Source organism: Brachycentrus maculatus, unplaced genomic scaffold, assembly GCF_059751285.1.
Source record: "Brachycentrus maculatus isolate JH-2025_06_01 unplaced genomic scaffold, ASM5975128v1 h1tg000144l, whole genome shotgun sequence".
Classification (NCBI taxonomy): domain Eukaryota; kingdom Metazoa; phylum Arthropoda; class Insecta; order Trichoptera; family Brachycentridae; genus Brachycentrus; species Brachycentrus maculatus.
In genome coordinates, this window is record NW_028280897.1 from 918,922 (window position 1) to 944,399 (window position 25,478).

The following is a 25,478-nucleotide window of genomic DNA, read 5'->3' on the forward strand; positions in this document are numbered from 1 at the left end:
ATTAAGCGTTAAAAACGAATTGGGTAAGTTCCTTCGCCCGACTAATTAAAAATTGCATTGTCCACCGGCCGATACTTTGGAGGAACGAAAATAAACGGGTAAATGTAAATCAACATCTAAAATTGTGTGCAATCGAAGTGCTACCCACGCAACCTCAATTTAAGGGAGGACTCGACATCCCTCCGGCTCAGTTTACGGCGCGCTTTCGGAAGATCTGGAGCTGGAATAAAGTAGTATTTGCGTACTAAACAAGTCGCTGAAAATGACATACTGTATCGTGAAAACTTGCAAGTACAATAAGAAATCAGTTAAAAGGAAACCTCATATGTCGTTTCACAGGTAAGTAAGTTATTCAATTTTAATTTTTCAATAATTATATTGGCTTACGTATGCATATTTAATATTTTGTTTTAAAAACTATATATGTTTTATAGTTATATTTATTTGGCACTTTTAATTTCATCCTTCAATTTTAGTTTCATTTTATTTTCGAAATCGTGAAACAATAAAATAATTCTTCAAAAAATTAACCAATTATTAAATTGAAGTTCGGTTTTTAGACTTTTATGGTAAAATTGACGAGACTTATTTTTTTGACAGATTTCCTAAAGATGCGTATCGCCGTGAGCGGTGGTCGATGCTGGTCGGGGGTCCGAATTGGATGCCCAAAAATCACCACCTCGTTTGTTCGGAACACTTCCTAGAGACTGACTTCAAAATATCGAGGAAAGGAATGAAATTGCTACGCAAACTCGCATCTCCGATGGTTTTCCACTTGACTGCTATTCCTCCCGAAGAATTAAAAACATCACCCTGCGGTTTGGTAAATATTCCGATGCTTTATCATTCGGTATTTCTTAATATTATATAATTCTAGAGTCTGTTGTGTCTAATTGTCTTTGTTTTTGTTTACAGATTGTCCAATATAGAATGGAAACCTTATTGCTGTATTAAATTAAATTAAATTAAATTAGTAGTTTTTATTCATACTAGTTACCAATTCTGGGTTCATCCGCCCTATATTTTTAAATGCAACTGTTTCTGTTTACAAACACGGAGTAAGTTGTTATTTCTACTACTATCAAAGTAGGCATAAGGAAGAATGGAACACCTCGCGCGTCGATCCAAACATAACTATGTAGCTCAATTTTCTACTTCCTTCCCGTGTATGGTCTTTGCATGGCCCTTTTTCTAGTCCTGATTTTTTTAATGAAGATTTTTTCCTTTAAAAAATACGAGCACATCTCATTTTTCAAGTAGGTTTTAATAGTTTTTTAAGTAGGTAATATAATTATTGAAGTATTTGAAAAAATGTGTCATTTTTGAATAGTTGGAGTGTATTGGAGTGTGTAGTGTGGAATACACATAATTTTCTAAGTAGTTAAAAAAATATGTGTCATTTTTAAAATAATCGTTAAGGTGTGTAAATATTTTTTGAAGCAGCTCACCATCTGTGATAACGAGTAGAGTAGTAGCCGTTTTACGGGCCAATAAACGCTTTTTTTAGGTGTTCATTTGTATTTGTAACATATAATTCAATAGTTCAAATAGTGCTTTGTAAAGACAGGGACAGGGAATAAAAAATTGTAATACACTTGTTTACTTGCATTTAAATTTCAGTCCAGATACTAAAACTCGCATTTATAAAATTACCGGTTATCAATAGATATCCTTTCAAATTTAATCATGCAGTTAGTACCAAAACAAAAATGTGATTTTATTTTATCATATTTTTTTTTAATTTGTTGCGTTTATGTAGGAGGTTTATTGATTGATCAATAATTTATTGGTTATGCTAGTTTCATCCTAGTCGTTATTTTAATTTTAAGTATTATATAATGTCCTGTAGTATTATTGAATATTAAGTGTTTTTATTATGATTACTTTATAGTCGCGATCTCAGAAAAAATAGGTACTTAGTAGTCGTAATACAATTGTTGTTCTTAATGTACGATATAAATGGTTTTTGTCATTCAAATAAATATTATTAAGTCAATGTGATAAGCAAAACTTTGTTTAATTTTTCTATCCCTAAATGTAATCCTGTTCTAAGGTATTAAATTAAACCCATATGAAATGCCGCTCACACATACACTTTTCTCTTTTCTCACACATTAGGCCAAAAAATATTCACTTCAAAATACTTACCTCTTCACAATGTTTTGAGTGTATCCAAATCTTAATCACTAATCTGGGTTCGTCCACTTGGGTACTATTTATATTGACGTCTTAACATAAATGAAAAAAGAATATGGATTTACATGGCTCACGACCTGTTGGTTTAAGTAAACACTTCCTTTTCACAAAATTTCGAGAGTTCAAATCTTTGTTCACAAATCTGGGTTTGTCTACTTGGGAGTTATTAAAAAACTACCCCTTTCTATAACATCCTTATGGAAGTGAATATAAACTGGATTTTTCCAGGAAAGAAAATATAACATTTCACTTGGAAACAAGATATCTACCGTATTTCTAAAACTTTCCGGTTTCACTATTCGTACAAACGCTGAAATTCTATCAAAATACTACACAAAACATTACCTAGAAAGTGCACATGTTTCTGCTTTCCATTCAAAATACATATTGATCTTATTTAGTTCGTCCAAAATGGCTTTATAAGAAAAGTTGCGTGGACGATTGATGTGAAAAGGAGAGACTTTTCTCATACTGACACTAAGAATTCTTCACAAAATTAGAGTGTGTCCAAATCTGAGTTCGCAAATGTAGGTTTGTCCACTTCAATTAAAGGAAAAATACCACTATCGAAATTGGAGTAGGGAGGTTGTTAATCATGGGTAGAATGGTGAATGTTACACGTATGTAAAGTAACCACCTGAACCAGCTTATGACAACTCGTAAACCCTGTAAATACCCAGACTTGCATATTCTTCTTCATCTATGTTGGGATGTCACTACTTACTTATTGTCGTTCCGGACTTACATATTTTTCTTCATCTATGTTGAGATGTCAATACTTGCTAAAAGTCGCTCCCCTGTTAGTGTGGAAAGAATTAGCAGTTTACATTCGATGAAATCAATTCCTCTAAGCTGCCGCTCAGATCGTATTCTGAGCGAGATATTTGTATCGAAACTGCAGATCGCTCAACTCATGCAGCTTGATGCAGATAACCCTATTAAATAACTGTTTTAAACTGCTAGTCTGTCTCCGAATGTACTTTTCAATAAATTGAGTATCAACAGTTTGTTTGGCGGTACACAAGAAATTTAGAGAGTATTTGCGTAAAGTCGCGTAATACTTATGGAAAGATGAAAAGGTGATGGAAAGGAAAAAATGCAAGGCTGAGATAAACATTATCGATAAAATTAAAAAAAGGTGTTAGGATGGTTTAGGCATGTGAGTCGAATGAGTGAAGATTAAATAATTAATCAAATTTATGGGGCACATTTTGTTGGCAATAGAAACAGAGAAAGGCCGAGGATAATTTGGTATTATCAATTATTTCAATTATTTAAAAGTGGTCATGTCAGGAGTCGGAATAATTGGTGTGGCGTTCTTTTCTCTCTGCATACTCCTGCGGGAAAGTGGCGTGATTGTTAGTCAGTTAATTAGTTTTTGGGTCATACCTACTCATTGAGAATGAAACGTAAAATATTTTTTACGAATATTAATTAAAAGTTTAACAATTTGTTTTCCACCACCGGCGTATCAAGTTTTTTTTCACCCTTAATTTCACCTTACTTATTTGTTTTCATTATTTCAATAACACCTTCTGAGTACCCTTGATGTATTTACAAATCAAAATTATGGAATATCTGCGTCACTGGCGAAATCGATCAAGTTGATCCGATGCTTCAATATCTTGATATTAATTTAAAATCTTATGTTTTCTGTTATTCCGAGTCAGACACCCTTTTTACGAATGTATGAGAATATCTGCGTCACTGAGCGCACCTTTCGTATCACTTGTTTTGCGATAAACATTTCTGATGAAAATTAAACTTCTAAAGATTAAACTTCTTAAGAAAGATAATAATAAAGATAATTTATCAAATTTGATAAATTTATGTTATTTTTTGACATCTCATCAAGGATGAAGAAGAATATGGAAGTCTGGGCATTTATGGGATAGATACGGCCAATAGATGTCTCTAGTGAAGTTCTAGTGATTCAAGAACAAGGTTTTTAAATTGGTTCATATATATATAGAACTTCCAAGAATTTGAGTAGAGGGGTTGTCAATAATGGGTAGAATTGGTGAATGTTACACGTGTGTAAAGTGATCACTTAAACCAGCCGATGACGGTCGTCAGCCCCATAAATGCCCAGACTTCCATATTCTTCTTCATCTTTGATGAGATGTCAAAAAATAATATGAAAATAACTCCTGTAATTGGAGATAATCCAGATTTTGTGAACAAGTATTTGGACACACTCAAAATGTTGTAAATTTTATGTAATCGTATTTAATAAATGTACGAGTAAAATCCCAATTTTGATGATACTTTAAATTTAAATATTGTTTTATATTATTTAAAAATAACTTAACTTTACTTTTTTAAACTTAAATTTAACAAAAGTTATTTAAGAAATAAAGAAACTGTATCCAAAATAAAATAAAATAAATTGTCACAACGCTATGATTGTATCCAAGTCGTCGTTCATAAATCAGGATTTCTTCAGCTGAATTATTTTATATTGACATCTCCACAAAGATGAAGAAGTTTGAGTATTTACAGGGCTTACGACCTGTCGTAGGCTGGTTTAAGTCATTTGCTCATCAAGTCAGTTAAATCATTTTATAAGCGTGTAACATTCATTATTCTACGTGAAAATGGCAACCCAATTTCATATGAGATTCAAATTTAAAAAATCTCCATTTTGCGCAAACACTTGTAGACATTGTACGTTTTTCTTCTGGGAGTCATACGTCAAGAAGGCCATAACATATATTTGTCTCGACAAAGACAAAACATGTATATTACATTTGTGTAAAAAAATGTCATGAGACACCTTATATTTATTTATATATCGTCCTTAATTAAATTTAGTCTACTAAACATGGATGAAGACAAATACCGATGTCTGGGCTTTAACAGGCCTTACGACCCGGCATAAGTTGATTTTATTCTCGGCAGGCTTTTTATTCAGCAGGGACCCTTATTTAAATGTATGCGAGATCCTTCTCGAATTAATTCTCTTACTGGTAGACGCCAGAAAACAAGATCTTTAATACTTATGGACCTTAAATTTTGACCAGTCATTATATTCACAACATTTTGAATGTATCCAAATCCTTGTTAACAAATCTGGGATTCTCCACTTAGGAATTATTTTTATACTTAGCCCGTAAGTGAAGAGACCCAGATTTATGAACAAGGATTTGGAGTCCGAGGAAAACTTGGCACAATCAGGTATGTCAAATACTTGTAATAATCGTCGGGTATGTATGAGGAGATGCATGAATGTAGAAGAGGCAAATAATGTTTGCAAAGACAGAGTGGTGTGGCGTTCGATTCTCTCTGCCTACCCCTGCGGGGAAGCGGCGTGATGGTTAGTTAGTTAGTTAGTTAGATTTGGAGTCACTCTGAATTTTGTCGTTTATAATTATTTTTATTTATTTACTATTATTTTTATTGTTTTAGATTTCATTTTCGTACATTTTTGTAGCAGCATATAAGAATATTGCTTTACACCCACCCACCAAACCACTTGTTGCGACTTGTAAGGGTAGTTTTAGCTTTTAGTGACTGCTACCTGTAGCGCAGGACTGATCGTTTTACATGAAATAACAATGCGTCGATGCGATGCAGGATGCAGTGATCTTTACAACGTTTGGCACGGATAAGGGTTAATATATTATTAGATTAAAACCAATGTTTTTAGCTTTTCCACTTTATTTTTATTTGACCAGCGACCGGGTTTCGTCGTTACCGACATCATCAGACTGGTCAAGGGATATGAATAAGGTTTAGAAAAAGATCCATCGTAAAGTAAACATCAATTTGAGGCAAATGTCGATAAACTTGTTTTTATCGTGAGAAAACTGAAAATTTATGTTTTTAAGCGTTTCTCATGTATGTGAATATAATCCAGCGTTCGGACCTCACATTCAAATGAAAAAGTCTAAGCTTAATAAAAAGCTTTGCTCATTCCACCATAGATGTTTCTAGTGAACTCTCGTGTATTGTGTTTTGAGTTTTATCAATATGTCGAGAAGTTTCAAGAATTTGAGTAGTGTGTGTATCAATCGTGGGTGAATGTTACACGTGTGTAAAGTGATCAATTAAACCATGTGCCTGTGAGGTTCGTAAGCCCTGTAAATCCTCAGACTTCCATATATTCTTTATCGATATTGAGATGTCAAAAATAATGTAAGAAATCACCCAAACAAAAGTTGGTTCCACAAAGTATGTCATGATATATTTTAACTTATTTAACGATTTTAAGCTCTTTACGTCTGACCGTATAGAATGTACGTAGATTCAATTACAATGCTCGCGTCAGATAATCATTCAATCGCCCGAAAGATAATTTAATTTAGTTACAGTTATCTTTCATTTTCCCACCGAATCATTTTGTTAGTGTACGGTAACACATGTTTTTTCATACTTTTTCAAATTAGTATCGGCTCTCTCGATACGATTTTCCTCGGTGTACTAAAACGGTAACGCGTTTACTAGCTTTAAATTCAAATTTACAATATCTCTATTATATCAAATAAACAACAGTTTTTTTTCTCGGTATTATTTGTTGAAACGCGTGTAGCGGTACAATCTCAAATTGCTAAGTCAGCTGTATTGTTAACAACCGAGGTTGGAATATTCAAAACAAAAAGTTCAGAATCATGCCCTTTTTATTTTTATTATATTTTAATACGAACATGGATCATATGACCTGTATGCATAATAATATTATGTTTCCAATTAGACCACTTATGTTTATAAAAATATTGATGCGAGACAAATATAGCAATTATTAAATGAATTTAAACGAAAAAAGTTTCTCTGATCAATAATTTTGCCGCCCGTTGTCTGAGAAATCGCATTTTGATTGAACTTTCGTAAAATTACAAGATCCTTAACACATGCAAATACATTCTTCTTTTGATCAAAAGAACTTATTCAATAAATTTTTACAACCCTCTAGCATTATCCATAATGTCATTAAAAAAAGATATTTATACATAGATAACGGAAGTGAGTAGATCTGAAATAGATCGCATCATTCGGCCATGGCGTATTTAATTCTTCTTCTTATTCTTCTTCTTCTTTAGTTAGGACTGTGTCCGGTTATTCTCCAGTCCGCTCCTGGGAGGTGGAAGACCAGCTGTATCTCCATCGTTTAGGGGTCTGTTACCTCTTATGCTGTGCTCCCGGGACTCTAAAATTATAAATATATATACTTTATTGTGAAATTTTATAAATATATAGTGAAAAATGTGTCCTCGGCACGGTATAACTCTGTGAGGGCACATTATTGTAATCTGTGATTATGTGGTTGTGTGTATGTGTTTCATGAAATAAATATAATCTTAGTTTTGTCTTACTTCACTATTCCGATGATATATAAGATATATTCAATTCAAAACTTAGTATGAATTAGCAAGTCCGCCAATTATCCAGGGTAGACAGAACCTGCTCCAACTACCCCACTGACTCTCCACTGTATCACATTCGAGAAATTCCTACGAGCCGCACACATAAACCTAATTTATCGTAATTTAACATACGAGTACAATTTGATGGCTTGCACTTGCAAATGGCTGTATCTAACTACCAAATAATATATTCATTTCTCCTTTGTTTTGTGTAAAAACCATTAGTCCATCGCAAGAATAAGACACCATTTAAACCATGTTCCGAATTCAAACACACTATGTTTTTTATGGCTGGAAATATCGAAAGGACATTAAAAGGAGGAACAGGGTATTACCAAATAACAGGTTATCATTAAATTCATCTCTTCATTCCTTGCACCATTTTTTTTAAACTTGCTGTACCCAGCCACGCATTGCAATTGCTCAGTCTGATCAAATGGAAAAGAAGGAAAATAAAATGCACGCAATTTTTAGTATGTTTAATTTCGCAATACATATTGAATATTTTTATTGTGTTGCTGTTCAATTGACGATGTATGGTAGCATTGCGGTCAAAAATGTTTTCTATAAAAACAGGTTGCGTATAAAAACGTGTGCGTGTTCGAATGCAAGGTCGTGTCAAAACTTCAAAACAATCGGCAAATATGTAACTTAAAACTGAAAAAAAATATGTATCACTCTACCCGCTCTAATCAATGTCTAGACTAGCTGGTACCTGAAGCGCAGGACTGATCACCTTGCATTCGTATAATAAACGATCAAATTAACATTGCATCAATTTGATGTAGTGCCTTATGCAGCACTGGGTGCGAATAAGGGTTGGTAGTGATGCAAGTAACATATACACTCAATCTGATCACTTTTTACGCTTTAACGTTAAATATCCCTTCTTTTATTTTGTTATGAATCTATATTTCGTATAGAATATCTTTCTACCAATTTAAAAAATTGTATTTAGTTTAAAATATCCCAATTGAGACATCTTAATTATCTTGGAAAATGTTTATTCTATGGATCTTGGTTTTCCACAAAAACAGTCCCCTCTTTTATTTTATGATACAGAATAAATGTACATACTTATATTGGCGGGCTTATTGCTAATAACCAATATCTTCTAAGCGATCAAAAACAGACGGATGAGCACAACGTAAAAAAATACGTATTTTTTTATGAGTTGCGGTGTGAATGGTCAAATAATCACAATTGTAATGTATATGTGTGTAACTGTAAAATCTGTTTTTTTTTATTCGAACAAAAGGAGTAGGATCATGGAGAGAGGTAGATAAATCTAAGGAAAGGATATGATGGAACAATTAAAGTTCCCCAAGATAGATCGTAATGCGGTCGTTTCTTAAAGGTCATTTTAAAGCGGAAGTCGTGTATTTTCATGTGTCAAGGCTAGATCAGTCTAGAGTCCTGGTGATTGAGCTACGGGTAGCAGCTCACGTGCATATTACGTTATATTGCAGATCATTCAATTGAGCTTGCAGTTCTGTCGTGCGTGTGAACTGATACTTTCTATCCACCTCGATCAAAATCTCTGCTCCAGATAGTGCGACGTTTCCATCAGCGCAGCGTCTCTCGGCAACCTCCCGTGTCACGCTAGGCGGCGGCGGCCGGTGACGAGTCGTGAGTGTCAAACGTGATTGTCTTATCTTCGCATCGACATGCTCGCACCGCCTTCACTTTCTTCGCCCCACTTTATACAATATGGTTGCGCATCGTGCGGAAAAAGGTCAAGTACCTTTGCGATTTTATGCGTCGGTACGATACAAAATGTGCAGTGCTTACCTCGAACCATTCGAAATCTCGACTAGCTTATGTTTACATTTCTCCGCCTATACTGAAAGACCTCGTCACTCTTATTCACTTTCTTATTCGTTGCGTGTCATGCCAAGTCCTGCTGACGTCGACTAACACTTGAGAGTAATTTGTCCTTGTCTTGGGCAGCTCTAAACAGCGCCTCGACGGTCCTGATCCCCGTCCAATCTCGTCTATTCGGTTAGGTCTTCTGCCCACACCTCGTCGTCCTTCTATTTTACCTTTTATGATTAGGTTTTCCTCTTTAACACTCTTTCAAAAAAATCTTTGCAATTTGTCAAATTACTGGCAATAGATTATTTTTTTTTTGCGATAAATTTACTTAAATCAATAAAATTTGATATCTTTAGTCAGATAGTATTTATACATTGACAAATTTGTTTCCAAGAACCAATATCGTCCTACCAACCAAAGTTCAAAATTAGTTCGTACTTGTTGAGTTGTTTGAGTATTTAGGCAGATTTAAACAGTATTCATATATATAATTATGTTAATAAATCTGAGAATATTTGTACATTTCCCAATATTAGATTATAAATAGAATCAGGAAAAAGTTGTGGGTAGAGGAAAACTATTAGGTTACCTTGGAAAATTATTGATGGTTAAAATTGCTATTTTTCCTGTTTTTATTTTTATTTTGTGTGCTTCTTAAATCTCTCGTGTTTGTAGTAAAATAGTGTTTTTACAGATCCGTCTTTGTATTGTACGTTAGATTTGTCAAGATATTATCATTCATAAGCATATTAAAACATACTCGCAAGTCTTGATTATTATTATGTTACTGACCTAGTGAAATCTGTTTTACTACGATATATTGAGTTCTTCAATTCATAGCCTGCAGGCCTAAACATAACGATCTTTTTAATGTAGGTATCTCTTTGAATATTTAACACCGTAGTCAGCGTTGCATAAACGCTTATTCATGACCTACTGTGTTTCTTTCATAGATACAAGATAACATTTTATCAGTGATATTTCTTCTCACTATTATGTTAATTAATTTTTTGTTTACCAATTTAAAAGCAGTCTTCTTAATTAAGATGAAGATTTTTTGTTGTATGCAAAATTCAACACTATTTAAAATAAATATTTTCATATCAATTTTAAATCAAATGAAAAACTATCAATAAAATTAAATAAAATTTGGACGTTTGGCGAATTAAGAAGCAAACTTTCCTTCAAGCAAGTATTATTCGTTTCTTTTGTTGTGTAGACTCTTATGCATTAATTACATTTACATCTGCGAGTGTTTGTACTTGTATTATAATGGATCTTTGTCAGACGGGAGGAATATCTAATTTAACATACTCAACCCATAAAAGATTGTATTAGGCTCGTGAAGTGTTAACAACAGCCGATATAATTAATATTTTCATTCATCATTTTCTTTTGGAAAATTCGCCTTCGAAAAAACGTTATTTTCGTAAGTTGGCAATAAATAACGTCACACAAACGATGGAGTTATCTTAATATTGATAACATTGCTAAATTATTGACCGCTCGTATTTGTTGATGTCTATGGTCCACCCTCTCACCCACCCCCCCTCCCCTCATATTTCTATAGCACAAATGGTAGTGTAGTGGTAAACAAACAATCCACACTACTACTATTACAGCTCTATAAACCATAGACAATAAACCATATGACGTCATAAAACGTTCGATGATGGAAATTTGATGACGTATGCGAACGTACGTTTTTCGTTTTATAAAAATAGCTAAAGTTTAAACCTTCATATATCCCTTATTTCTGTACATATTTCAATAAGAATGCTTCCGATAGTCTTGTGATTTTTCATATCAATTTATTAGCCAATACTCACACATCGTGATATTTATCCATTTAGCGTGTGTACAACACAGTAGAAGGTATAAATATTATAAATATATATATATATATATATATATATATATATATATATATATATATATATATATATATATATATATATATATATATATATATATATATATATATATATATATATATATATATATATATATATATATATATATATATATATATATATATATATATATATATATATATATATATATATATATATATATAAGATGAATATAAAACGCCCTTGAGAAATTTTGTGAAAATGGCGTTATGTAAATTAGCCGAATATTATTATTACCGTACGAAATACCAAATGTGTCATGTTTTACAGTCGATAAGCTGCAATAATAATTACAACCGTATAAACATTTCTTTGTACGTAAACATTTAAAGTTCTTACATACATTTTCGTTTACTATTTAACAGTAATACAAAATAACAAGACTTCCACGGCAACTGTATAATAATTGTCGGTAACAATTTAATATAATTTCTGTTCAACTTTGTAGGAATTTCGGTCATATGCACATACCATATATGCGCTTAAATTGGAATGGCGTGGAACTTTTCGCGGTTCACCATTGATTATCATGGCTATCGTCATAGAATACTTATCGTTGAGTAAAATCCACTGTTTTCAGAACGTTCGGGATCCCTTACCTAATGATTCATGTTAAAACATGCATTTTAAATAAATAAATGTGAAACGTGATAATTTATCTTTTAAAAAAAGTGTTTTTGAATATACCATAAATGATTTCGGAATGCCAACATTCTTTAAAGTACTGGCGCCTCGTATAACTAAACTGATAGGCGACAATAAGAAAAATGTTAATTTACTTATTTTATTTATGATTTTTTCTGCATTTTCACATGCCTTTAATTATTTTAGTTAGCACACAAGGGCAAATGAATTTGTTGTTCAAACAAAAATTCAAAAATATCATTGCTCTTTAAAGACGTAATCATGTTAGTATGCAATACATTGTTATATACATATACGAGTAAGTATATGTATGTATAATTTTTAGATAAAATGTTCGCCTTTAGCGGTTCAAAATATTCGCTCTTTTAAATTTATTTTATTGTCGATTTGTGTCGTAAATATAAGCCACCTACTAGTGAATAAATTTTTTGACATTTTATTTCATCTCTGAATCGTCTGCTTTTTCTTACTATAAAATAATGTTTTATAATGGTGATTTAGTCACCATAAACTCATGTTAATGCATTTTTTTACCACAAATATTAAATATCTATAATCCAGTATAAAAATCGTGTATTGAAATTCACGTATGATAATTATATATCGATAAAATATCCAGTAAATTTACATTAATAGTTTTAATAGTTTGCATTTTATTTTAGACATTTTTTGTTGTCACGCCCAGATGTATGTCATATTTCAACGAAATACACTCAAAAATAATTTGCATAATATGACATGACAAAATTGTCGTTTATTTTAAGTTTTGCTTTATAAAAAAAAAACTTTTTAGCATTTACCAGTGGTATTTACCAAGTAAACTGAAATTAAAAAATTATGGATATTACCACAAAGAGACTGCCGAATCAATTAATGAAAATTGTCGTTCGTTATCCATTTCGTACGTATTGCATGAAACAAATCTCCATGGGTTTATAGTCCATTTATAGACTATGGCTAAGTGGTTTGTTTAATGAGATTATGCAAAATTCCCAGGCGTGATTTATAATGCACAGAGAATTCGAGAAACTGAACTCAGTTACAGCCATGTTCATGTGTCAAGATGCATTTTAGATGCAAAGAAGCAGCGTGATAGTTAGTTAGTATTTTCACCTTTTAATGAGAACATCTGTAGTTCTCGAAATTAGTCGTGTTAACATTAATTATTGATATTTTCAAAAATTAGTCTTATACAATATGCTTTTAATTTACAAAATATTATATTTTTATATTTAAATCATCATGTTATTCCGCAATGGTATAGCCAAATCAATAAATAATTGTCAAATGATTATCAACGAAAGTATGAAAATATGCGTAGACTCAAAATCTGTCTCTGGCTTTATCTCATCGTGTCAATGTACAGAGTTCTACAAATAAATTTTGCGTCTTTTTTTTATTTGAGTTTTACTTGGTAAATACGCGTGTTTCGCATTCAGCATCATTTTCAGACACTGTATAAAATAGTAATATATAATGTAAATAGTGATATATTATTGAAATTTGGCGTCATGTGAATGAATTAACCGACTCGTTTCGTTCCGCAGCCGGTGGCGTCGGGAGCGCTGTGCAAGTCGGAGCCGAGCGAGGCCCGGCCCAGGTTCGTGGCCGTGACCACCCTGGAGGACGCGCAGGCCATCCGCTGCGCCGACTTCCACCCCTCGGGCCGCCTCTACGCCGTGGGCTCCAACTCCAAGACGCTGAGGATCTGCGCGTACCCCGACATAACGAGGCTCAGGTAACTACCAACCTACCCATGACACTCTCCTTCATACCTTTCGCAAGCGATATGTTCTCTCCATAACCCTTTTTACTTCTTCTAACCTAACCTAACCAAACCCGTTCACACTCTCTCTTCACACCTTTGTCAAACAATATGTTCTTTCCATAACCCTTCTTACTTCTTCTAATCTAACCTACACCCATGCACACTGTCTCTCTCTCTCTCTCTCTTTACCTTTCTCAAACAATATGTTCTCTCCATAACCCCTCTAACTTCTTCTAACCTAACCTAACTACACCCATGCACACTCTTTCTTCATACCTTTCGCAAACTATATATTTTCTCCATCGTCCTTTTTACTTCTTTCGTACAGTCAGCTTTTGCAACTTTACAGTTAAATTCAAAGCACTTTATTAAAATTGTTGATATCTTAACATATATAAAAACATGATGAGTGTCTTAATTTGATATGAAACATCTATCGTTCTTTTTGTACGAAAGAAGATCGATGATGGAGATGTTTGCTGACATGGGATTATACAATATTTTAGGTTTCTCAACAGTCGAAATATCTAGGACAGGGCTTACGACCCGCCAAAAGCCAGATCGTAAGCCCGGAGATGCTCAGACTCCCATCTTCCTTCGTAAAAAAACTAAAGATATTTTATCTCAAGTTGGGACACCTATAATAATAATATTTCATCCATCGGGTGAACAATCCAGTTAAGTTTCGATTCGTCATTATGTACGTCTTCTCTTAACGACATTCTCATAACATTTTATTATTTAATTGTGATGTCATAATATTTTTTTCAAACATGAATTTCTCTTCCTCCCGTAGAAAACTTAAAAACATTTCTCTTTTTTTAAAGTACGAGTAATGTGGTTGTCAATCAGGGGTAGAATGGTAAATGTTACACGTGTGTAAAGCGATCACATAAACCAGCTTTTGACGGGTCGTAAGTCCTCCGAATACCCAGACTTCCATTTTCTTCTTCATCTACGTGAAGATGTAAAAATAGCTCCCAATAGTGATTTGTGAACATGGATTTGTATATCCCATAGCTGGTATTTCTTCTTTTTTTCAAGATTACCAACTTTCGGAGTTGGAATCACCGCTTACAGAAAATAACTGGAGCACTGATCAGAAAGTTTCTATATTTTAGCGAAAATAATACGCTTCGAACAGATTTTTATCCATGGGAATTGTAACGACATGTTACCCGCCCAAAACTCTGAGCCCATAATATAATGGCTGCAAATAGTCAACATCAATTATTTGACCCGAACAAAAGAATTTGCTATCAACGCGAACATTGTTTGTGGCGCACATTTCTCACTGCGTCTCCGTGACCCGTGACAGATCTCTCCGACCTTTCGGGACTTATCGCTTATAATATACATATATTACACTATTACTCGACTAATACGCGACTGAATACCGTATTTTTCATACATAAACTGAACGCACGCTAAAATCACCATACAATTCAATGCAATAACACCATTCAATGCAGGGGAAGATTTCTTTAAATAGTGCCGATGTGAAATTATTGATGATATATTGTATATATACATACATACACACATATATATATATATATATATATATATATATATATATATATATATATATATATATATATATATATATATATATATATAAAGGGTCCGCCAAATAACTTTTTTTTTTTGAAAATGCTATAAAAAAAAAACTTCGTAGCTTCGGCTGTGTGGCACGTAGCGCCGTCCTGTTGAAACCAAATGTTGCCAATATCCTCCTCTTCAATTTTTGTGAACAAAAATCCGTTCAACATGGCCCGATAACGATCGCCATTGACTGTAACGGCCACTCCTTGCTCATTTTCAAAGAAAAATGGCCCAATTATGCCTCTGGACCAAAATCCGCACCAAACAGTGACTCGTTTTGGGTGTACCGGCTTTTCAATGTATGCGTGCGGGTTTTCTGTGCCCCAAATACGACAATTTTGCTTGTTTACATACCCGCCAAGATCAAAATGAGCTTCATCCGAAAAGATGATTTTTTTGGCAAAATCGGCATCTTCTGTAAGTCGATCGCAGGCCCACTCAGCGAAGCGAAAACGCATTGGATGGTCAGTTGGCTTCAACTCCTGAACCAATTGGACTTTGTATGGCGTCATACCAAGGTCTTTATGCAAAATTCGTCTCAATGATGTCTCCGAAATGTTCAATTGTTGAGAACGACGGTGAATTGATGTTGATGGCGCTTCACGCACACTTTCTGCCACAACATCGATATTCTCGGGTGTACGCACTGTTTTTGGCTTTTCACGCTTTGGTTTATCGATGAGGATGCCAGTTTCTTTCACTTTTTTCACAAGATAACGAACATACGGAGCTGACGGTGCTTCTCTTCTTCCAAAAACCGTACGCAATTTTCGCACACATTCTGCAACATTACCATGATTTTCAAAGTAATGTCGCAATATTTCCCAGCGTTGTTCAAGCGTATACACAACCATATTCGCTTAGCGGAAGGATAAAACTAATTATCTGTCAAATCAGACATGAGCTAAGTGTTACCATTCACGAAATAAGCACTAGTTGAAAAAAAAAACTTTAGATGGCGGACCCTATATATATTCTTCTTTTTTGTCTTTGTTTTTGTAGATGATTACGTGTATTTGGGTAGTATGTTTTCTAGGGATGGAAAGATTGATAAAGACATAGAAAGGAAAGTGAATGCTGGGAACAAAGTGAATGGTGCACTGAAATCAGTTAAAGCAAATAAAAACCTATTAGCGGAAACTAAACTGGCAGTGCACAACAGAGTCCTGGTTCCAACTCTAATGTATGGAAGTGAAACATGGAGTTGGCAAAAGAAGGATGAAAGTAGACTGAATGCAGTCGAAATGCGATCTCTCAGAAGAATGTGCGACAAAACGATGTATGATAGATGTGCGAATAGTGAAATAAGGAAGGAATGCAAAGCTGAGATAAGCATTATCGATAAAATTAAGAAAGGTGTGTTGAGATGGTTTGGACATGTGGAACGAATGAGTGAGGAAAGAACGGTAAAACAAATGTATGAGGCGAATGTTATTGGGAAAAGAAGCAGAGGAAGACCGAGAAAAACATGGCACGATCAGGTATGCCAAATACTTGAAAGTGGTCAGGTTAGGAGTCGTAACAATCGGCGGGTATGTATGAGATGCATGAATGTGGAAGAGGCGAAGAATGTTTGCATTTTTTTTATTCACTCCCCCCCCCCTACTCTGGGAATCGAACCCGGGACCTCCAGAACGGTAGCCGAGCGTTCTGACCATTACATTATGGAGCCGGACTATCATGTAACGTGGAGATCCTCTTGGTGAAAATACAATGTTTTTTACATTTTATTATATAAATTATTTTGATTGTATAATTCAGGGAGGACCACAAGGCTTACCAGCCGACCGTTGTCCTGAAGAGGACCAAGCACCACAAGGGCTCCCTGTACTGCCTGTCCTGGAGCCCGGCCGGCGACCTGCTGGCCACGGGATCCAACGACAAGACTGTCAAAGTGATGAAGTTCAACCTCGACACCGCCAACTTGGAAGGCCAGGATGAGGTAAGGCTTTTTTCATTCAAATCACAAAGAGAATTTAAATTACTCTATTACCATATTAAAATTTTAATTAACTTTTTTCTCAGTAACTACCATTATGTATACACAAAATAGTGGTATTTACTAAGTAAAACCTAAATGAAAAATGGATAGATCTTACCACAAAGTGACTGCCGAACCAACTTTTGAAGATTTTTAATACAGTAGAGTCTCGATTATCCGACCTAAGCTGCAAGGTAGGATAACACGGAAAATGATAAAAATGAAATTGTAAATATGTTAATTTTATTTGCACATCGATTTTTTTAAATATATTCATGTAACATAACTGAATCTAACGAACTAAAACATCAAGATTCTTCTTCTCGGTCTTATTCCTCATTGCTGAGGGTTGTGACCCTTGCAGAAGCAATGATTCTTCTCCAGTTATCCCTTGACTGCGCTGGACGTAGCACTCCAACCACCGAGGTGCCTGCTGCTGCCTTAATTCGATCTGTCCATCGTGTGGGGATCTTCCTCTCCCTCTCTTTCCCTCCAGGCTACCGATCACAACTAGTCGTTCCAGGCTATCCTCGTTGCCACGCGCAAAGTGTCCAAAGAACTGGAGAATCCGTCGGGTACAGACATTGGCCAGAGTCAAACCATCCAAGCGTAGTTCCTGGCGAATGGACTCAATTCAAACATCAAAATACACTAAAACATATTTTACAGTAGGTGCATACTCACATACAATGCAGTGAAGTATGAAACTAAACTTAAGCTCGGGTAAAAAAGTCCGTGAATGTCTTTTATAGGTAGGTTCGGTAGGTCGGATAACTAAGACTCTACTTCGTAAAATTTACGATGGACATCCAATCTGTGGGGAGCACCTCGGTTGCCTTTCCAACACATATATTGATGGAGTTAACAATTAGATAAGACCCTACAAGATGGACCCTTTAAATTTTAAGATGGAGACCTTGAGAGAATAAAAGAAGTGTCAGAAGACCTCAAAAAAGATTGTCTGTTTGGGGGTAAAAACTGGCTGTAAGCAGCAACCGACCAAAAAATGGAAGGATACGGAAGTCACCTATATTCAGCAGTGGAGGACAGAATGCTAAAGAAGAAGATAGAATTAAGCTGCTATTGTTTCAAAGATAGTGAAATCCTTAAAAAACATTTAATGTTGGTGTTTCATCCTAATGTTGTTTCTGCTTCCAGATCGAGCTGCTGATGCACGATGGAACTGTTCGCGATGTGTGCTTCATTGAAGATACGAGCAACAAGTCCAGTCTCCTGATCAGTGCAGGAGCTGGAGATTGCAAGATATACGTCACAGACTGCGCCACAGGAAACCCATTCCGGGTCCGTTCTATTTCCATTCTTATCCAAGTTTTCAACTGACTTCCTCAGCATAAGGAACTCATTATTATTTATGATATGATTTCTTTCCGACTTCTGCGCCATCTCATCTCAACAAAGATGAAAAAAAATATGGATGTCTGGGTATTCACAGGTCTGACTACCTGTCATAGGCTAATTTAAGTGATTTATTCATTCAATATTTACAATTTTATCCATGATTGACAACCACACTTTCCAAATTTCGGGAATTATATATACTTAAGTTTCAATCAACACCTTTCACATGCTAGTTCTTGACACCATCTTTAATTGAGATGACTTAGACATTATGAAGTTGTTGAAATTTCAATATTTTATGTGGTTAAATCATTTTGATAAATTAGTCTTCTTAGGTATATGTTTATTTTAATTTTAATATTGTTATTTCAGGCTCTAAGTGGACACTCTGGACCCATTCTCTCTCTCTGCAGTTGGGGCGGCGCCCTGTTTGCGAGCGGCTCTCAGGACCGCACTGTCCGTCTCTGGGACCTCCGCACCGCCTCTTGTATCGCTCTCTTCACGCCGCCAACGGCCATTGGACCCAGGGTGAGTTCAGCAACTTCTAAATCTTATATGCATTGATATTTCTCTAAGAAACTTATCATAATGACATAGAAACAGTGTTCTGTAAATTTCACACAAATGAACACATTGTGGCAAGATTTTTTGTACATAACAGGAGATAAAAGGTTATTATCATTTAACCACATCCGCTCTCTATGAAGTCCACAAATTGTCTCCAGGCTTTACTGTCGGCTGCCAGCTCCCTTGCATCCTCCAAAGTCAGGTCCACGTCTCGAAGTTCAGACGAGAACTGGGCAGTGCGAACCTGATGTCTTGTAAAAGAGGCAAGCTTAATGGCGGCTCACGGAAGGCATGCGGAGTATATAGCCTAGCCAATTGAATCGCCTTTTCTTGATGACAGTTGTGACCAAGATTTGCTGTGTCCTACTCCTTATCTCTTCATTCCTCACAAAGTCGAACCACCGTCTTGTGTTCATGTCATGTCAGCTGCTCTAAACAGTACCTCGATGTTCCTGATCTCTGTCTGATCTCGTATATTTCGGAGCCAGAAAATCTATCTCTACCCACACCTCATCGACCCTCTATTAGGTGCAACAGCTCGTTTTTGTATCCTCCTTAGCACATGCCCCAGATAGGACACCTTCCGGATTTTAATATCAGTCTTCTTTTAATATGAATTTTTCTCAATCAACCATATTGGTCCATGGGATGCGTAGCAGCATGCTACAATGTAGCCACATTTCGAATGCCTCTAGTTGGTTCACAGTGCTGACTTTGAGGATCCACGATTCAACTCCGTTTAGAAGCACTGACCAGACATAACACCTAACCATTATCTGCTGAAGCTTCAGATTGAAGCTGTTGTTACAGAATATATTTCTCGTCTTATTGAAAACTGTACTAGCGGCTTTTAATCTGCACTTTACTTTGGTTTCTGGGTCAAACCCCCGCACGCCTAAAATTCTTTGTAGGTAAAAATATTGGATGAAAAATGAATGGATGGTTTGCAGGGCTCTCCGGTGGGCAGCGTGAGCGTGGAGCCATCTGGCCGCTTGCTGGTGTCCGGGCACGAGGACGCAGCGTGCGTGCTGTATGACGTGCGCGGGTCCCGCACGCTGCAGAGCTTCCGGCCCCACGCGCAGGACGTGCGCTCCGTGCGCTTCTCCCCCGCTGCCTACTACTTGCTCACGGCCAGCTACGACTCCAAGCTCATCCTCACGGACCTGCAAGGTAAGAATAGGAGACTTGCCGACATGCGTGAACATTTTGTACAAATTATATTTCTAATCTCAGCACTCTATTGGTTAACTAACTAACCATCACGCCGCTTCTCCGTAGGGGTAGGCAGAGAGAATAGAATGCCACACCTCTCTGTCTTTTAAAACATTCTTCACTTCTTCCACATTCATGCTTCTCCTCATACAACCCCCCTGATTATTTCAACTCCTAAAAAACCTGGATGCCATCAAGCAATAATTACATTGCGAGATTCAGTTTAGATGCTACCTTACCAATAATCCATAAACTTGGTAACACTCATAGTGAGGCATTAGATATTTTTTCCAACTCCTTATCTTCCCATAAACTGGCATTACGCAATAGATTTCTGACAAAAAGACTATTTATTTAACTAAAGTGACAAATTTATGTAATGTAGAACATACTTTCTTGTAATATTATGTATTCGAATGTGCTTGTCTGTATTCTTAAAACAAATTTGTGTCACTGGAATTTACTTGTATGTGAATAAAATAATATATTTTATTTTATTTTAATCTTTGAATGTTTCCAGGTGACCTGACTGTGGCGCTGCCCAGCGTGGTGGTTGGGAGGCACTGTGACAAGGCCATCTCGGGGCGCTGGCACCCGCGCGACTTCTCCTTCCTCTCCACGTCGGCCGACCGCACGGCCACCCTCTGGGCCCTGCCCCCCGCATAGGCCCATCCGACCCCACTCCGTAACCGCACAACTCACCCTTAACCAGCCAGCTAAACGAAACAACACACTTAACACGATGGGAGTGTATTCGGAACGGACTATAAACTGCAATGACACCCTCCAGCTCCGTTTGTTTGTCATTCCCACGGTCCTAACAGTTACTTAACAATTTGCTATGAGACGATTGTTGGCAGAATACCTCGATGATTTGTACCATCCAGACTCACATTAAAATAATAAAAAAGTATTATTTACTTAAAATTACATGCAACTAGTACCAACATGCTCCGAAATATTTTTAATAATTCAGCAAGTGATTATGTTTGATATTACAGCAAACCCTTTGAATAATCTGTAATACTTACCTAGCATTTTATTTTATAAAAAAATATGAAAGGCCTCAAGTCTTACCATTTCAGAATATTGAATGGCTTTAAGGCATATTTTACATTTAATGCGGAGAAATTTGAATCAGATAGCTTTACAGAAACTTGTCAATCTTTTGCCATTACATAGAAGTCTGGATATCTGAGGTCATCGATGTACCCTGTGTTTTTATTTTAAAATTAATTTAATGCCCTTATTTGCAACTCAATTAATCGTCACATGGCATCTTCATTTATTTCATAAAGTAATGAAGTAACTTTTGTATTTACATGTCAAATATTATCAAATATTCTTTAATGTTTTATACCATCAGTAATATTCATATACGAATATATGAATCGGAACAGGATTTATGATTGTACTTAATGTATTTTAGTTTTGTGACAGCATTATCAAACTGCATCGAGAAATCCAAATGATTATATTAAAGTACAAATTTATAAAGCAGGCAACGAAATCAAATTCTTTTACTACGCATTTTGAATGAATAATATTGTTAGTTTATACGCTATGGAGTAAATTGATGTATCATATTTCTGGGAGTTTATGGTCTTTTGTCAGCAGTAAAGTTATTTTATATCTTTATGGAACAGCTGTCACAAAGAAAAATTAAGTAGAATCAAAAATTGTGTTTTGATTTGTATTAATAAAAACACATTATGGAATTCTTCAAAGTAAACGCCAAATCAATAAAGAAAATTGTTTATTATTGCTGCATCTCATTTTCATACGAATTAGCCTTTATGGGCTTACTCGTATTTAATTTAGTTTTGACAAGTGTTTTTTTAAAGGATCTCATATACAATTGGGTCCGTAACTTTTTTTAAATAATTAAAAATATATCTAAATGTTCTAGATGTCGTAAAATAAAAACATTGTCATTTGTAAATGTAATATCGATGTACTTTATAATCATATTTGAATGAACTCGAATCTTAACTATGAATTTCTTGTGCCACTTTGCTGTTTCAGTATTACAAGGTTGTATGTTACTTTTTTCCTATAAAAATAAGAATCGCAACAACAGTAGATTTTTACAAAATTGTGTTATTTTATCTGATTTTTTTTTTTAATATTCTATCAGAAAGGCATTGTAACGTAGTATTTTGCTTATACAAATATATTTTTTTTAATGTTTTAACAAACATATTACTGTGCAACAAACTGTCATTTTTATATTTAAAGTTTTAAGTTCTCAAATTTACAGTATAAAAATAAATAAAAAAATACTGAAATTAATTTAAGGTGATACAAATTTTTGTAATAAAAAAAATCTCATTCGAAAATTGGGATGGTAATCAGTATTCTGTAAAGTTCTGCTTAAAAGCTATTTCAGTACTAAACGTAGTCCATGATATCGCATATGGTATTCCTGAAAATCACGCACAATTTATTGCTTTGATACTCTTATGTTTTGTTTAGCATTGAACTTATTGAAACATATCCCTCGTTATATATTTATGAATAAATTTATCATTCGTAAGTAAAGAGTCTACAGCAAAATACATATCTACGAAAATACTATGTTGCGATGCCCTTTAAGTCTTCAAAGAGTCAGCATTTTTAACCAAACTATACTAGGAGGTGTAGATATTTGTAATGTGACATATATTACGTATTTGCCAATGAAATAATCGTTTCTCAATAGTTGGAGAAATGATGTTTTATTATTAGTGAACCTACAAATCAAACACTAATTGAGTATCACTCAACTGGGCAAAATTGGCGATCATTGATCCTAAAGTACATGACTGTTGGAAATTTAGTTTTTCTTCCAAAACCTTGAAATTAGGAACCTTATAAAGACAAACCTAAGAACCTGAGAAGCCAAACCTGCGCATACGTTTGTTAAATGTACATTACAGCCTTGTAATATTATGTCAGCAACATGTATGGTGCCTCAATACAGGTGTCATTCATTCTGGAAAATATATTGTTGTAAACATAAGCTGTGTAATCGTAATGTGCTTCATAGCAGATTATACTATGTATTAAATTTTTAGAGTTATCTATGAACAGAACAATGTTTTATGATCAAATATTGAATTGATATTTTTTTTTTTTGTAATACGTGTTATACCTATTACCTAGGCCACACGCTAAATGTTTTAAGAGCACATTTAAAAAATATTTATGAATAGTTAAGCCATATAAAATTGATGTTGAATATCGGTGTGTATTTTACAAAGAACCAAAACTCTGTTTCATACATTTTGTGATGTTGTATATTTATTTTCAAAATCTCTAAACTGATTACAAAATTCATAGTTTTATGTGTGTTAATTGAAATATATTATCGTTAATAATATCTATATTGAATTATTTTAAAATTGTAACAATTTGGCATTTTCTCAAGTAATCTTGAAATATTAACAGAAATCATATATAACGCAAATATTGATTCACTTCTGGAAATATATAAATTATATCCTTTATTTTTCAGTATTTCATTATTGTTTTAAAAATCAAGCGATACTTATCAAGTTTCATTTTAAATTTCCCTCCAACGATCAAACTCAAACAACGAAGGTGTCATTAAATTATCAATTATTGAATTAGTTTTTTAAAGTTAAGAGTATGTTTTATAAATCATCTCAGAAAGAATAAATCAATTTAAAATGATCAGATTTTACCAGTTCTCAGACACGTTTTCTCATTTCGTTTACATATTTTTGCCAGCTTAATTCTAATACTAGTTTTGAAGGCAGTATGAAATTGTCCGCCCCCGTAATGTAGTGGTAGGCTAGTTTGGCTACCATGCTAGATTGTGCTAGGTCATGGGTTGAATCCGTGCAGTTCAAAATAAAATGAGATTTCCTTCTGATGTATATTTTATATCAACTTAAGATTTACATAACTGATTTCTTTGTCTTCGCGTATTTACCTATCAAGAAAAGGGTACGTACATACAAAGCTCTGCTTTGTGCACCATTAGAAGAAGAATATCAATATTATAGCCTTTATATTTTTTCACTTAGTAAAAACATATTTTAAAGATTTAAAGTGCCTAATCTTACCCTAAAATCTGATAATATCTAATGATGATATTAATGTAACGCACCATTCATACCTGCCCGTTGTTTAACTCACAATAGGAAATAACTCCTAAATTTAATTACGTACCAATAAGGAGATTTTAACACATATTTGTTTGTCAAAAACTTGAACTGATGAATTACTTACTACGTCTTAGAATTAGGCTGAAGACAGTTTGTAAATTATTAAATTTATTAGTATTAGTGACACCAATTTTAATTTTTTTACTTTTTTTACTTTTCATATTAACGAATTCTTGACATCGATTGCAGATAGTTTAAAAATGGTGCCATAGTTTAGTATCTGCCTTGTTTTATTTCCCAAATGTGCAAAGGTGCCCTTCAATTTAAAGTAAGCCTTCTCTCACAAATTAATATGCTTTAATTAAAACTTATCGTACTGTAATATTGATTTTGAATTATTCTAAGTTAGTTTTATTCATCAAATGTGCTTTTAAATGATGAAAACTAGTTATTTCCTTAGTGATTGAATGTTTTAACTCATTAATATTGTAATTTGAGAAAAAAGTGCGTGTAAAAAGCCTTTATTTATGCCAAAAGTGAGACTTTTTGTCACTTATTAAAACATAAAAATTTAAGACCGTCACGTATTATAATGAAATGGTAGTATTATTTTTGTTAGACTCGGTTACTCATCTCATGTTTTTATCTGTCTCGGCCTTGGACAGTTACGATTTCCAACGCCTCCAAAGAAGTTTCACTTAATTTTTTCAGAATGTTTTAATAAATGGCTGAGTTTGCACCAATTTCTTTCATGTGTAAGTTTAGTTTTCCGATACCAATGTAGATACTTATTACTATATAAAATGATGAAGGTCGAAATGTGCAGTATTAATAATAAGCATTCTGTTTAATACTTTTTTACAAAGCAAAGCATATTTCTATTTGCTTACATAAGAATCTCAAACATCAACACGTCCAATGGATAGAATGCAGCTGCAGATT

General features: G+C 34.3%; 2 protein-coding genes across 4 annotated transcripts in view; both read left to right on the forward strand.

Moving 5' to 3' along the window:
- LOC148308883 (uncharacterized) overlaps nucleotides 1-1,048 on the forward strand; it is a 43,894-nt gene extending 42,846 nt beyond the window's left edge. Inside the window, exons 2-3 of the mRNA XM_088260858.1 lie at nucleotides 601-823; nucleotides 916-1,048. Of these exons, the coding sequence (XP_088116984.1) occupies nucleotides 601-823; nucleotides 916-954 (262 nt within the window). The 3' untranslated portion in view covers nucleotides 955-1,048. The remainder of the gene's footprint in view (nucleotides 1-600; nucleotides 824-915) is intronic.
- Nucleotides 1-22,350, forward strand: part of LOC148308882 (WD repeat-containing protein 47) — a 157,235-nt gene extending 134,885 nt beyond the window's left edge. For all 3 annotated transcript variants that reach the window (XM_088260855.1, XM_088260857.1, XM_088260854.1), the window contains 6 exons: nucleotides 13,480-13,670; nucleotides 17,067-17,247; nucleotides 18,445-18,588; nucleotides 19,018-19,173; nucleotides 20,163-20,382; nucleotides 20,945-22,350. In XM_088260855.1, coding sequence (XP_088116981.1) covers nucleotides 13,480-13,670; nucleotides 17,067-17,247; nucleotides 18,445-18,588; nucleotides 19,018-19,173; nucleotides 20,163-20,382; nucleotides 20,945-21,090 — 1,038 coding nt within the window. In that variant the 3' untranslated portion in view covers nucleotides 21,091-22,350. The remainder of the gene's footprint in view (nucleotides 1-13,479; nucleotides 13,671-17,066; nucleotides 17,248-18,444; nucleotides 18,589-19,017; nucleotides 19,174-20,162; nucleotides 20,383-20,944) is intronic.
- The last annotated feature ends 3,128 nt before the right edge of the window (nucleotides 22,351-25,478 follow it).